Source organism: Rutilus rutilus (assembly GCF_951802725.1).
Source record: "Rutilus rutilus genome assembly, chromosome: 12".
Classification (NCBI taxonomy): domain Eukaryota; kingdom Metazoa; phylum Chordata; class Actinopteri; order Cypriniformes; family Leuciscidae; genus Rutilus; species Rutilus rutilus.
The window spans coordinates 36,092,833-36,109,488 of record NC_140217.1 but is presented as its reverse complement, the minus strand read 5'-3'; the positions used below and the strand labels follow the sequence as shown (position 1 = coordinate 36,109,488).

At 37.0% G+C, this 16,656-nt stretch overlaps 1 protein-coding gene across 1 annotated transcript; it reads right to left on the bottom strand.

Annotated features, from left to right (window-relative positions):
- Positions 1-1,768: 1,768 nt before the first annotated feature.
- Positions 1,769-16,499, bottom strand: ahcy (adenosylhomocysteinase). Its single transcript, XM_084425526.1, has 10 exons — positions 16,358-16,499; positions 14,216-14,406; positions 13,406-13,481; positions 11,297-11,449; positions 9,070-9,182; positions 8,705-8,912; positions 7,583-7,670; positions 5,464-5,581; positions 3,634-3,828; positions 1,769-2,456 (listed from the first exon to the last, which is right to left on the bottom strand). Exons 1-10 carry the CDS (start codon positions 16,383-16,385, stop codon positions 2,325-2,327), a joined length of 1,302 nt encoding a protein of 433 aa, XP_084281652.1. The 5' UTR covers positions 16,386-16,499; the 3' UTR covers positions 1,769-2,324.
- Positions 16,500-16,656: the final 157 nt, after the last annotated feature.

The window sequence follows — 16,656 nt, the reverse complement described above, 5'->3', positions numbered from 1 at the left end:
GGCCCGGTACTGACAGCGGTTCTGCTATTTTTCAAGGCTCCGTTTTGCGTTCCCGACTGCATATTGCGGCCTCTTTTCTCTTCTGGGAGTTGTCATTGTCACATGTCGGTCAGTGAATGCCTATGATCAAGGAAATCGTTACTGGACACGAGTAGAATTTTATATGTTTTGGCTTTGTGATATTAAGATTATTTATGGGAAATGTCAAATGATGTGAAGATTCTTGAAATCGCTTCACATTATAATGTTTAACATCAGATACTCCACATGAAAGAATCATGACAAGAAATGTAATCCAAAATCCTACTGCAATAAGCATTTCCAAGACTATGTGAGATGGATCGCTATAAACAGTTCACCCCAAAATAAAAAGGAAAAACCAAAATAAAATCTGCAGGACTTCCTTTCTTCAGTGAAATGCAGATATTTGAATACAAACAACATTGGACCCCATTGACTTTCATTGTACGAAAAAAAAAAAAAAAATTCAATTCACAATTCAAAATATCTTCTTTTTGTGTCCCGGAGAAGGAAGCATGCTGGTCTGGAATGACGTGCATAATTAAACTATCCCTTTAAAGTTAACATTCACGCAGTGTTTTTGTTAAACAGCTTCAAGGATGACTTTAGACCAAGAAGATCTGAAATAACATTTCTACAAACCACATAAATACACATCAGTCATGAAAGAAAAAAATTAGAAGGGAAAAGTTTATATTCAACCCAAACCATAATTTCTTATAAATGATCAATTTTAGGAATTATATTGTCTACTTCTTTTCAACTGTTTAAAGTGAATTCTGAACTAAAAGAGAGCCGTGCAAAACCCACTGCCTCAATGCCAGGCTGTTGCTAAAGTTTTCTTTAATGTGTCATTTTAGTATTATTTAATATATTATAGTATTTATTTTTATTTCGAATCAGCTTTTATTTTCATATTTTTCCGTATTCTATTTTACAGAGATAGTTCACACAAAAATGAAAATTCTATCATCATTTACTCACCCTCAAGTTGTGTCATACCTGTATGAGTTTCTTTCCTCTGCTGAACACAAAAGATGACATTTTAAAGAAGGTCGGAAACCAAACGGTTTATGGACCCCATTGACTTATAGAGGCTATATCGTTCCATTCTATTGAAGTCAATGGGGCCCTGGGCCTGTTTGGTTACCCATATTCTTCAAAATATCTTCCTTTGTGCTCAGCAAATCCTACAGGTTTGGAACAAATGCAGTGTGAGTAAATTATGACTGAATTTTCATTTTTGGGAGAACTATCCCTTAAACTGTAAAAAAAAGATTGAGGTCACAATTTTTTTGTAAACCTAGTAAATAAGTAAATAAAAGTAATGCTTAATTGAAAAAATTAACTTGACAATTCCACATTATATTTTTTATTTACTTTTTTTTTTTAAGTGAACTGAACACTTTTTACAGTGTAATTTTATGTGCTTTTGTTATTTTTTTTTAGCTTTAATCTATTAGTTTTAGTCATTTCAGTACTTCAACTTAAACATTTTATTTCAGATAGTTGCCAAGGAAATTTTTTTCTTCCATTTTATCATATTCCTGTGAGGAATCATTCATGCATGTAACAAAACAATTTACATGGTTAAGTGTAACACGTGGGCTTTGGCGTTCGTTCAGATCCCCTAAGCACATGTATGAGCAATAGCAATATTGATTAATTACCCATTTTTATGCATTTTACCAGTTGAGAACCACAGTCTATTAACGCTGTGCTGAAATAAACAAGTAAACAAGGCATGTTACAGTCAAATACCACATTTATTTCATCAGGTCTTCATGAGTGGATGTAATGAAACAGGACGAGCTACCCAGACCCACTCAAACTCACAGCTTGCTAACAGAAAAATGATTACAATTTTTTTTTTTCATCATTTTCATTATTTATAACAGGTTTACAGAAGTATGCATGGCCAAAAGGCAGTGCCTCGCTCAATTTATAGTTACCTGACAAACTGGAACCACTTCAGAGTAAGACACGGAAGAAGCAAAACGTGCCAGAATATTAATTTACTGAGGGGCATCAAATAACTGACCTAATGGAAGAATTTTGTGTTTTGTTTTTAATATAACCGTATCATAAAACAAGGAATGCAAATAAGACAGTGACAATGTGTTCACAAGTTAGCGTTGCACTTAATATCAATGCAACGAGTTGGTGAGAACCCACAGGCACTCGCGATGAGAGTGAGAGACACGATTAAGCACTATTATAGCCGCAAAGGTAAGTGGCACAACCGCCATTGATTGTGTAGTCCGTCCCCATCCACAGCTGAAGCTGTGATTGGTCAAAGCTACTTAGTAGCGGTAGTGGTCTGGTTTGAAGGGACCGGCAGCGGGCAGACCCAAATATTTGGCTTGCTTCTCTGTCAGTTTGGTCAGTTTGACGCCAAGCTTGTCCAAGTGTGCGGCAGCTACCTCCTCATCCAGCTACACATACACAAAGGACATAGTGAGGAATACATACATTTCATATATTCATGTATAGCAGATACAAATTTCATCTGATAAGCTTCTCAGCTTGTTTTTTAAGCAAGCTTTGTAACACTCTTAGAGTGCTTTCACACTGGTAAGTTTAGTAATTATTCATGTGTACCGTGCCCCGTTTTGAACTAACGTGAAAGCTGTCGTGCGGACCCGGGTACCGAACCCGAGAGTACCTGAAGGAGGTGGTCTGAGTTTAGTTGACCACTAACGCACATACCAGTAAACCCTTGTGTCGTTTACTCTGCTGTGCATGATGGCATCAACTTAATAAAAAACACAATATATTGATCGCATTCTGTTTTCTATTTTGCGGCGTGCATATTATTGATGACGTAAGTGCACCAGGGTTCGATAAAAATCAATTGAGACCAACCGGGAGGCACTGGGAACAATTGCACTCGGACCGCAGCAAAAATACCCAGTGTGAAAGCACCCTTAAAATCTGGATATTCATGGATAATGTGCATATTAAAAGGTAGGGACACCAAAGCGATGTCAAAGAAGTAGCGCTGATGAAAGCCAACCGTGTTGTCGCCTCGCGTCAGAGAAAAAAAATGAATAAAAAAAATAATCTGTGCTTGAACACACTGAAAGGACTACAGGCGACTCAACTAGCACGCGCGTTGACGTCTGCATGTAAAGGAGATAACTGCCAATTTAAGCAGATATATTCGTCTATAGTCGTCATTCAAAGAGGGAAAGCGAAGCGAAGTCTGCAGGTGTACAAAACATAAATCAGCGCTTGCTTAACGTTTTGAATATCAATCATGCTGATCACGTTCTTTATTCCACTCATGTTATTCTGAAAATATTTGCGCAGTGGAATTCTCAGGTAAGATGATGTAAAATTCATCTTCGCTTGCTTTCATCCCTTTTGTTCACTTCTCTCTCTCACCGATGGCCCGACGCCAATTCTAAATGTTGAATCTGCCAAAAAAAATAAACAATGGCATCCGACTAGAGACAACGGTGCGGAACACACCGGGAAAAAAAACTAAGTCAGCCCATGCTCAAAAACGGCCTGACGATGCCCAACCAATGGCTTGGTGTGTCCCTGGCTTTACAGACAATATGACTCTACAGCATCTGTATTTGTAGAGTCTACATGAAGATACTGTACCTTCTTTGGCAGGAAGTATACACCCAATGGGTATTTGCTGGTGTTAGTCCACAGCTCAATCTGGGCAAGAACCTGGTTGGTGAACGAGTTGCTCATCACAAAGCTTGGGTGGCCCATTGCACAGCCCAGGTTCACCAGACGCCCCTCAGCCAAAACAATGATGTGACGGCCACTCTTCATGCGGTAACGGTCAACCTGTATAAAAGAGGGCAGAATTAGTCAAAGTCCGATCAGAACATTCAAAAGCAGGATTTGGGCGTTTGGTGATGTCTGCGGGAAACAAGGCCAATAATGTGCATTTAGAAAGGAAATCAGGTTTTAAATTCATGTTTTTTGAACATTTAAAATCTTTACTATTTGAGCAAAGCATCGGTTTAAACAGGGTTTCATGAATCGAGACGTATCTGGCATTGGATAGATCATTCCGTGCATTCATTCTTGCAGTGTAAATGCAAAACAATAGACCTGCTTCTTTTTCTATGGAATGTGTTACTTTGAATTGAAAAGTTAGTAATAAAATGAGCAACAGTTACTCAGTGACTCATTTTTAAATATAAAACGGTTCGAAGCACTTTGTTTTATGATCCGTTCTGACAGGGATTCTTTTTTATTTCATGAATAAATAGCATAAGGTAATATAACAAACTATTTCTTTGCATTTATTTTGGATTTATTGCCAGTACTGGGCTCACAGTTCACATGGGTTGCGTACTTTGTACTGTGTGTGTGGATGGCAATGTTTGTCAGCCAACACCAAAGACCATTTTTAACCCAGGGAAACCCCCTGTTTACTTTTATTATTTAATATGAATAATTCAATTAAAAATTTTTTTTTGAAAAGTAAAGAAAAATGGTTAAATTCCTGGTTAAAGAAAAACAACAACAACCAAACATATTTTAAGCTGGGTTTTAAGCAAGGGTTCATGATGGAACAAACAAGACCTGAGGCCTGTTTCATAAAAGACGCTAAGAAAAGCGGGGATTAATCCCCAACATCTGACTTGAATGAACCCAACAAATAAATTGGGGCTAAACCGGTTTCATAAAAAGGTAACTGAAGTACACGCAATCCCACTAATTTGATCCAGGTTCATCTAGTCTGGTGCACGTTATCTAATCTTGCGCGTGCACGCTTTTCTTCGCCAAATGGGAGCGCAATTATTCGGACTAAAATATACATTTTGCTTGAAAAATTACTATGCGATATTTTTAACACCAGAAATATCTTCTAACTATAATAATTTATCTTTTAGGATGTCGGATAAGTTGCGGTAAACTTATAGCTCGTTACATTTTTACTTTGTAAATTAATAATCAAAGAAAATTGAACAGAAGTAGCCTAATTCAGGGAAGACTTTTTAGGACCTATGCTCCTTAATAAAGATGAGTAATATCTGTTTGTGTTTCTTGTTTTATGGAACAGCCCTCTGGTTTCACAGGCAGAGCTTAGATTAAGCCAGGATTAGGCCTTAGTTTAATTAGGGCATTTAAGTGGTTTTATAAATGTGCCTTAGGGAAAAAAATAAAAAAATAAAAATGCATATTACTGCTGTGCATCTTAAGACATTAAGATTTTAAGATTTGTCAGTGCAAGTTGCTTTCAGTTAAAACGGCTCAAATATGCATTTTAGTCAGACTAAACTGTACAAAAATTGTTTAATTGCAATTGATTTAAAGCGCAATAAATAACACTTATTTAACATTAATAATTTTATACAATTATTAAAGAAAAATTTGGTTAAATTCCTGGTTAAAACCAACAAAAACACCATGCATTAATGTTCCCCTAGTGCAGTCCTGAGTGGCAGCCATCAAATATTAATCCTGTACCTGAGCTTTGATGTTGATTTTCTCCGCCGCGTGTTCATTGAGCCACTTCACGTCGATCTCACAGTCAAAGTGGCCTATGTTGCAGACGATGGCATCATCCTTCATGTTCTCAAAGTGTCTGGGGAAAAAAATACACACACGAACACATGTTTACACTACCTGACTGAGTGAATCACAAAGATAAACAACATTTAGTCAAAACACCTTGGCACAACAATATCAATGCTCAAAATCATCAAAACAATACTCGTCTAGAACGATGGAACATTACATAAACTAGCAATGTTTGCTTTGGCATTTTGAACAATATAATATTAAACTTGACAAGTAAATTGTCCAGCACCATTTATTCTACATCCACGAATGATGCCTCAAATCATACGCCTTTTTGAAGAGAGGTGCGCCATTGCGTTTCTAGGGAATCAGACCGACGTAAGAATGTAGGTTCAAAATATTTCACCTCAATTGCATTTTACTTTCATAATCCAATCACCTGGATTGCATTTGCTTAACCGGTGCCAGACAGACATTCGCAGATTGCGAGCCTTTAAACATGTCCCATCGGCTCCAAAAACTTCTAGAGAATCTAAGACACAGTTCTCACATCTGTTGATAATACCAAACAGCAGCTGTGCTTTACTGGCCCCTGCGCAGACTCATCCCTGCCATTCATCACAGAGGCCCACACCCCATCAGAACCAACCAGTTCACCTCCACATTTAAACATCAGATAAGCAATGAATAATACAGCACATGAATCTCAAGCACGCAGTGCAAAGTGTAGCCAGATCTCACGCTGAGCGTGTTTGATTGCAGACCCGGGAGTCCTTTCACTGCACATGAATCTCCCTGCCTGTTACACACAGAAGCCCATTTCACCAGGTTTAAAGGATTCATCGTTGACTAACTTTCACGCTGTGCCGGTCTGGATGACATCCTTTTGCAGTTGGCGTAGACTGTGAGAATTCAATAAAACAATTTTAGCAAGGTGTCCAACATTATCAGGCTGTGTTTGTGTGCTGGAAATGCAAGACTTTCTCTGCAGATTAAGAAGTGTGTGAAGCTGAATGTTTTTGCCATGAGAGCGCGATGTAAATAAATACACTACCATTCAAAAGTTTGGGACTTTTTTGAAAGAAATTAAAACTTTAAATTCAGCAAGGATGCATTAACTGATCAAAAGCGACAGCAAACACAATATAATCATAATAAGAAATGTTTCTTGAGCAGCAAATCAGCATATTAAAATGATTTCTGAAGGATCATGTGACACTGAAGACTGGAGTAATGATGCTGAAAATTCAGCTTTGATCACAGGAATAATTTACATTTTAAAATATATTCATATAGAAAAGAGTTATTTTAAATCGTAAATTACCGTTTATACTATTTTTGATACAAAAATTGCAGACTTGTTGAACATATGAGACTTCTTTCAACAAAAAATAAAAATAAAATCATACCGACTACAAACTTTTGAACGGTTGTGTAAATATTTGTAGGATGGTCAATAAGGGGGGAAAAAAACAACTCGACTTTATTCATCTAGAATTGATTGGATTATGAAAAGCAGGCATTTCATACCAGAATGGAGCCAGACCTACAGTAAATGAGTGTTCACATAAACAGCTAATTGGCTATTAGCTAACATCCAACAGCCAGAGTGCCTAAGTGACATCAGAAGAAAAAGGAAGTTGTTTCAGGGTTATTACAAAGACAATGTTTCCTTTGAAATAACATACGCAGATGATTTGTCCACAATGAACCACCATTTTTGCAATACTGATACAGTCCACAGTATGTTGGACAATGATGTTGCCAGGTGCAATAAATTTGATTGGGTAATAACCATGTTTTACAGTCTATGGTAATAACCTGTTGTATAATAAATTATCTTTGATTTATTATTGTTAAAAAAAAATAAAAATAATTTAAAAAATGATCTCATCATTGGGCAAAAGAACTTGTAATTACGAGTGTCTGTCATTACGAAACTGGAATTGGAATCAGAAACAATTTTCTCAGCTCTCGAGGGGACACAAAACAGAAATACTTGTACAGCACACATTCTAGCTGAACATCTGTTAGTTGGTGGACGTTTGATTAATGTTGTACAAACCTGCCAAGGAGGATGTCCTCACAGCCAGTGGTGGTCACAAAGATGTTTCCTTCTTTGCAGGCCTCATCCATGGTGGTCACCTCGTAGCCTGCGTAACGAGAGCCGAATGAACCACAAGGTAGCCAATAAAAAAAAATATTTTTTAAAAGTCAAATATTCTTAAACTAGCCTGGCATGCGGTTACAGCAACCTTCAAAATGCAGTTTTAATACATACATGGTTTAAAAATATTACCAAATTAAAATATTTTTTAACTTTTAAAACAACAAACAAGACTTTGAGGGATATTGAGTACAGTACAAAGCATTCCCCAGTCTTCACAAATCTGCAATATTAATAATAATAATAATAATAATAATAATAATAATAATAATAATGATTTTTTATTTTTTATTGTTAGGCTATTAGATTGCTTGCTAGGCTAGTCTAACGATTTACTATCTAGCTTTGATAACATGATCACACAGAGTGGGCAATAGAACCAAAATCTTATAGGCAAACCACAGCAAAAACAAATGTTCTAAAGTAAGTAATCAAGTAAATAGTCAGTAATAAATAAAGTGAGAACAAAGAAAGAAAGTATTGGCGCGTTGACAGACGGCAGCCGCACGCACAGAAATCCGCAGCCAGTCTGACATCAGTCAGTATGTCAGTACCGGATTGAGTCGTTTCGTGGTATACTGCGCTTTTATTATCTTTTTTTTTTTTTAATAGTACGTTTTAATTTTGTCATTCATCTATGTTTCTTAATCGCTTTGCGTTGGACGGCAGGTTAGAAAGGTTCACTTGTGCCACACACTGGCATCTGTATCCTCCTGAAAAATAATGAATTGCAACTTAATTAAATTAGGGATAATTCAACTAGCTAATAATAATAAAAAAAATTGTGAGATCTTTAAAAAAAATTCAATTATTTTGCAGATTATTTATGAGGATCACAAAAAAAAAAAGCTATATTTGATAGATTTTGCAAAGTTGTTCACCTTTCACTACATCCCCCCCCCCCCCCCCAAAAAAAGACTAACACACAGATAAAAATTATTCTCATCACTCGAAGAGAGGTGTTTAAATAGGAAGGAAAGGAACACACAGACAGACAAAAAAAAAAGACATAATCCATACCCTCCATAGCTGCCTGCAGAGCGTTGATGGGATCGATTTCTGTGACAATGACTCTGGCACCGAACCCTCGTAGGGCCTGAACGCAGCCCTTACCGACGTCACCGTACCCGGCCACCACCGCCACCTTACCGGCAATCATCACATCTGTGGCCCGCTTGATGCCGTCAATCAAAGACTCACGGCAGCCGTACAGGTTGTCAAACTTACTCTGAAGGGAGGGGGGGGGAAATAAGTCATTCCCAAATAACTGTCATAATATTATAACCATGCACAGTGCTCACGTTTGCGTGAACAAACAAAACATCAAATGACCACGGGGAATAACAGGATAAAACCATGCTCTGTTATTATATCTAGGTTATTACCTTAGTCACAGAGTCATTGACATTGATGGCAGGAACTTTAAGTTCTCCTTTCTTCAACATCTTGTAGAGGTTATGAACTCCTGTTGTGGTCTCCTCAGAGATGCCCTTGATTCCTGAGGGATTAACCAGGAAGAATTATTTCGTAAAAGTGAAAGACCCAGAATATCAAACTAAGTGCATCTGTTTGGAAGGAATGTTGGAATAACTGGTTGGCCGATCGATTTTATTGTTGTGCAGATTAGCTTGACCTTCACTGGTGTAACTGATGAGGCCAAATCAAATCCAAGACTTTTCAGCCATCTACTTAAGGAAAGATAAGTGACTGTCACAAACCCTTTTGACAACTTTATAGCCTCAGTGGAAAACGTACTACAGCTCAGCAGCCAAAAGTATTATAATAACTCTGTGATGAAGCATTTCGGGCATGAAGCCACCCAAAATGAAAATATACGAGGAGGTCTTAATTTTATTTTGTGCCGTTAAACAGAGAGACTGGCTATTATTCAAGTATGTTTGATGCTGAGAGAGACACAATGCTGTTTCCTGTACACATGCAATGGAAAACATTATCACGAATTAACGGACTGTTATCGTTAACGTTACGTTATTGTTAAAGGGATACTCCACTTTTTTGGGAAATAGGCTCATTTTACAACTCCCCCAGAGTTAAACAGTTGAGTTTTACCGTTTTCTAATCCATTCAGCCGATCTCCGGGTCTGGCGGTACCACTTTTAGCATAGCTTAGCATAATGAATTGAACCGGACAAGACCATTAGCATCTCTCTCAAAAAAATGAACAGAGTTTCGATATTTTTCGATTACAGAATTCCAGACATGCTGAAATTAGACAGATTAGTAATAGACCTTTTTTTTTCACAAAGGCTACATTTATTTGACCAAAAATACAGTAAAAACAGTAATATTGTGAAATATCATTACAATTTAAAATAACTTTTCTATTTGAATATATTTTAAAGTGCAATTTATTCCTGTGATACAAAGCTGAATTTTCAATATCATTACTCCAGTCTTTGTCACATGATCATTCAGAAATCATTCTAATATGCTGATTTGCAGCTTAAGAAACATTTATTACAACTACTACTTGCGATTTTACAGCGGTTGACATCCAGCTTTATTACTATTTATCAATGTTGAAAACAGTTGTGCTGCTTAATATTTTTGTGGAAACCGTAATAATTTTTTTTTTTTTTTACAAGATTCTTTGATGAATAGAAAAATTTATAAACAGCAACCTTATAAAACATATTATAAGGACCCTTGTTTGATAGAGGTATGCAACATTTGGCATGGGTTTTGTATCCAGTGCTATTATTCACACTAACTGGGGGAATCAAAGAGTGACCTACTTAAAAAAAAAAAAAAAAAAAAAAAAAGGTTAAAAGTTTAAAAGAATTAGATGAAGTTTACTGGCCTCTACCTAGAATCAGAGAGCTGACCTTTATGTTACCAGCCCAGATGCTTAACCCTACTAAAGGGTAGAGGTCAAATAGCGTAGCCTCATAAATTTGACATTTATAGAGTAAAACTAACCACATCACCTCCACACTCTATCAATAAAACAAGATTCTGTTGGGAACTTCCCCTTTCCGAAGTATCGTAATGCTTTTCAGTTGTCCAGGAATGCTTATATTATAAGAAGGTTTATATTTTTGACTGTTCCTATTGAAGGTTTCTTTCTTTGCTGGGTCAAGATAACTACCCAAAGGTGATGTTATTTATTGGTATGCTTATTTTACTCTATTTCTTTCTTTTTTTTTCTCTCCTCTTCTTCCTCTCCCCCTTTTGCGTGGTAATTAATTTTTTTTTTGATAATGTACTTTAATGTGTATTTTGTAGAGAATTCAAATGAATAGCCACCTGGGCATTTTGTATTAGCTCAGATGCACCAACTATGTCTAAACCCTGTCAATGTCAAAAGCTCGAAGAAAAAAAGAAAAAAAGAAAAGAAAGGAACGGCTTGATCGTGGATTAGCCTGCCATCTAGTGGCCATAGAACAGCAGTACAGTGCAGTTGTATGATGAGCATCAGTAGCCCAGAAGTACTGTTATATTACTAGCAATGGAAATCCAGACAATAGTCCTTCATTACTCCATACGAGTAGTCTAAATGACTCTCTCCTGCCTGTTCAAGATGAGTAGACGCACGTGATGAGTACAGATTAGTAGATGATGACAGAACAGAAAGCAGACAATATTATATACCTGCAAGCAGTTTGGGGTATTTCTGGTGCACCATGTTGGTCAAGTCTCCACCGTCGTCCAGGATCATGTTAAGAGGCTGACCGTCCTTGAAGTAGATCGTCTGCTCTATGCACCACACATACTCTTCATCAGTCTCTCCCTTCCAGGCATACACTACAGCAAAGCACAAACAACACACACACACATTAGATGACAAGATACGCATCAGAATTATGTCCCTGACTGCTACAAATACTCACTGGGTTATAGTCACTGGGTTTGTGCTTTAGTGCACCTGCACATTCAATCTTATTGTCAAAAGTTACATCCAATTTTAAGTTTTCCTGCTGAGAACGCTGTTAGTAGCTGTACATCTGCTCATTTCAGAAGCACAACAAGCTCTAAGTATGTTTGACATTTTTAATGTGGCATTATTTTCTAGTTGGTATAACAATTAGTTGTGAATGCAGCTACATAAGCAAAGGATGCACCTACTGTCATCACTGTGAACAAGACAATGTTCACACGAAATGCTAAACCATCAATTTTCAAATGGTTTTAAATGCAAAAGATGCGTGCAAAGTCAGTAAGTCACCCAATCAAAAAAAGTGGCATCATGATTCTCTTACACATCACTAAAATGTTCGGGGTAAAAAAAAAAAAAAGATTGTTATACTTTTATTCAGCAAGTGTGCATTAAATTGATGAAAAGTGACACAAAAGACATTTATAATGACAATATCTATTTCAAATAAATGCTGTTCCTTTGAACACTCAATGGTTTGCTCAAAAATATCAGCACAACTGAATTTAACATAGATGATAATCAGAAATGAGCTCTAAATCAGCATATTAGAATAATTTCTGAATTATCATGTGACAAAGACTGGAGTAATGATGCTGAAAATTCAGCTCTGCGTCACAGGAATAAATGACATTTTTAAATATATTCAAATAGAAAACATTTTATTTTAAATTGTAATAATATTTCACAATATGACAGAATTTTTGATCAAATAAATGCAGCCTTGGTGAGCAGAAGAGACTTCTTCTTCTTCTTAAAAAAAATAAAAAAATTAAAAAAAACATTTCTAACCCCATATTTTTAACCAGTAGTTCATCCCTACGGTCACTCGAATATCAGATAGTACTGTGCTGTTTTGGTTATATCAAGATATTTGAATGTTTTTTGTCAATTAAATGTACTCTGCATCAACACTAATTCTGACATGCTTACTGTCAACCACCTCAGTTCTCACAGTTTAAGATATTCCTCTAAATGAATGTGTGAACTGCAGTTTAGTTTTAAAAAGACAAAAAAGGCATGCAATTGTTGCTCAAAGGTCTTAACTAGTATTAATCGGCTCTGTTCCACAACTAGTGAGCTACTCAGCAGCATTTTAATGCATCAGTCAAGCTCCTGACACAAGAGCAGTTGCAAAAGGCTGTCAGCGTAATTATGCTGCCTACTAAAATACCTTCTTAAGGCCTGCATTTAGGCTTATCCTTTGTGGAGAATGCAATCTCGTAATGCACTATGATCAATGAAAAAAAAAACTCCATCCAAGATAGCAGACAAAGAGAATTCATTCTATACTGAAAAGTAGTGCAAAGACTATTTCACCCAATATGCATGCGTTTTTACTATAATATAACGCATGTGCATTTTTATGCCAATTGGAGAATTGAAGCTGCTGCCTAAGAAAAGACTTAAGAGCTGGAAAAGGATGGGATAAAATCTGTTTGATGTTGTTAGATAGACATTGCGCACTCTTTCACCCTAAAAATCATTCAGTTTGAATCCCTTTGAAGGTTTCAGAGCTTGGGAAAAATCTTTTTGTGGACTGAAAGCTGTACTGATGAAGTTGATAAAGCTGTCTCTGCCTGCCCACTCTTGCATGTTAGTCCTTCAAAAATTTGTTGAGTGAAATCTAATGATTAAACTTATTTGTGCTGATTCTAGGTTTTACTCTGCTATGGAGCACATGCTTTAAGCCGGATGTGTCTCTAAACCCTGCGTTCCTCTTATCTACATTTGATTGCGCAGCTTTAGAGCAAACAGTCTGCAGGATTACGCCAGAGCCGTGTTTATGGAACAGACCGACAGCGCAGCACATCAACACCTGTTACCTGGAACGCCAGTTTTGGCAATGGCTGACGCTGCGTGATCCTGGGTCGAGAAGATGTTACAGCTGGACCACTGGACCTGCAGCAGACAGACATCAAGGAGAAGGAATGAGATCATGTGACTTATATAGACTTAAAAAACATTGTTTCCATAACTTTTTTTTTTTTGTTAAAGTATGGCTTTGGGCTCGGAAATTCCAGTTTGACGAAGGAAATAAGGGATAAGAAGAGGGATTCATTTCAGTCAGACTGCATCTATGAGTAGGAAAAATGGGTGAAGAAACTGTACTGTTCCTTTCCAAAACAAAGTACTATGGCAATGTGATTGAATCATATAGTAATAATATGAAACAACTTATTTATATATCATGGAATTTACATTTCAAAGAATAGCATGGTCTTATGCTTACCAAGGCTGCATCTTTTTATTCAAAAATACAGTAAAAATAGTAATATTGTGAATTATTATTACAATTTAAAATAACTGTTTTTACATATTTAACAGAATTCTTTGATGAATAGAAAGTTCTAATATAAGCAGAAATCTTTTGTAACAGTACAAATGTCAAATGTGTTCTTGCTGAATAAAAGTATTCATTTCTTTTGAATAAATAAATACAGATTCTGTCAGCGATTGATAATTTAATGAAAGTTAAGAATGTTAGTATAGTTATTTCCGATACAAATGGTGCGACATGCCACTTTTTAACGGAAATATAGTGAGTTTGGAATGAGCGTGGGTCAATAATGCCAGATTTTTCATTTCTGGGTATTAACTATTTCTTTAATGTTTTTGCATTTGCTTCCCCTCACCTCGGCTCCCAGGGCGGTCAGGGTTTCGATGAGCACAGCGGTCTGTAGAGTCATGTGCAGACAGCCTGCGATGCGAGCGCCTTTCAGGGGTTTCGTCTGGCCGTAGAGCTCCCTCATCTTCATCAGACCTGGCATCTCATTCTCAGCAATGTCTATGGCTTTACGTCCCCACTCGGCCAGGCTGATATCAGCTGGACACAGAAAGTGACATTTATGTCCATTAGAACATGCAAGTTAAAGAGGTCTTTGAAATGTCAGTCTCATACTTGGCCATCTAGAAGAGGAATTCAACAGATGACACCCAAAACCACATTCCTAACGTGTCTTGGACTGGTTAAGGAGAAGATGGTGCTTGGTTTCATGTACCCAAAAAGAGATTCTGACTTTAAATTTTACTTCCAGTGTTCCTACCACAGCAGATAATGGAAGAAAACACGCCTGCCTTAATATTCAGTTGTCGAACAAATGTTTAATTACAAAAGAAAATGGCATTTGATCAGAAAGGACATTTTTAACTGCAACCGGAAACCTATAACAAGATCTAAGGAACAATTCAGAGTATTTGAAATGCAAAGATGTTGTTAGGAATGGGAATTTCCATGACTTAAAACTATTAATTCATGACATTTTCCTATACCTGTTACCATTTTCCATTGACCATCCATTGGGAACCCTGTAAAACGCCTTCAGAATGGGCTATTAATAAATAAGGTAAGTTTGCAGTACTAGTGCTGGCAGTAAAAGTCAAACTTTTACATTTCATTCACTGATTTTGAAAAACTGAACTCTGAACGTTGAAGACTATGGAGCAAAGTCCGACTGGATTTACTATTGAATTACTTCTGCCTTATCTGCAGTGAGAACATCAGAGAGGTTTGCTGAAAAACACAACAACAGACGCTGCAAATGCCTGAGGGACAGACAGGTGCCAAGTCCGGTCATTGTGACTATGCTGACGTGTGTCTAAACGAGACGCAGAAACAACTATTAAGACATTAATATGTGTTTAATTAGCCCTAAATTGAAGTGCAACGTTTTAGCGCTTACCATTCATTTATGGTTAATCACGAACCGGTTAACTCTGAATCGCCATCAATGTCCGATTCGTAGACGAATCATTCTTTTGAGCTGGACCTTCTCAATTAATCGATTGTTTTATATTCACATGCAAACAAATAGCTGGTTTAATAACACACAATTTTATGAAATAGGGCAAACACTTTTTAGCCAGTTGATTAATTAATCAGCTTGTAATTTAAATGTAATATTGTTTATTAATGTACATACAAATCATTTTAGGGTCTAAATGACTATGTTCGATGGTCTACAACAAACAGAACTGGGAGACATACAATTATTATGACCTGTTAATAAAACAACTAAACCGAAAATCTAAATAAAAAGCAATATTTTACTATATTTCAAAAGTTTTAAAGCATTAAATGTGCAATAACGGAGTGTCAGTGTCCAAATGATGACGCAAGAGCACCCAAACTGTTTTATGAACCGATTCTACGAAACGAACCGTTCAATAGAACCGATTCGTGAAAATGAATGAGTACGTTCAATGAAAAGTGGCGGCGCGTATGACCACTGCATTGTGGGAAAAGTAGTTCGGAAGAGAAGCAGTTCTCGTACAGAGGAGCTTCTCCAGTGCACAAAAAAAACTACAACTTCCAAACTTTCTTCTTCACGTCTTCCGAATGGAACCACGCTAGCTTGTTTGACAGGTGTTAGATATAAAATCGTATATAATACTTTGCGAGTAACCATAAATGGCTATGGTAATAAACTAGACCTAGTTAGTGCACGAACTGTGATTTTAAGGGGGCGGGTTTGCAATAGAGCGTCTTGTGCAAGGAAGCGCTGAGAGTGACGCGTCCACTACCATGTGTTATATTGTATAAGTACTAGCAACTAAAGATTTGCACCTATTCATGCTCGGTCAAAAATACAACCCAATACCCTTTTGCAAAGATTCGTATGCTTTATCGAGAGGCTATTAGAGAGCTTAGTAGAAATCACCAGCATGGAGTCAGCTAATTAGCATTGGCGGTAACTTAAATACATAACTGCCCGCTTTTTGTGCAGAACAGCATTACGCCGGATGTAAAGTCAAAAATCAAATAAACTTATACTAACCAACTTTGAATGGAAGCTTCTCTGACATTTTGATGTACTGTCGTTAGGTAAGCCTGATGTGAGTTGGTTAAGAGCCCGGCTGTGGACCTGAGTAAGTGCAGAAGGAGGTAGCTGTTGTGTGAACTTGATTATAAGCGTGTACGAACCGTTTGTAGTAATATTCATGAGATCAGGCTGCATGTCGTTTCTCATTGGCTGAAAAATGCCACGCCTTGTCGTTCTAAATAAACGGTGGTGGGCGTGTTTATCTGGCCCTACGGTAGCCTATAAGAATCCGCGGTGGTTTAGGCTGTGTAATA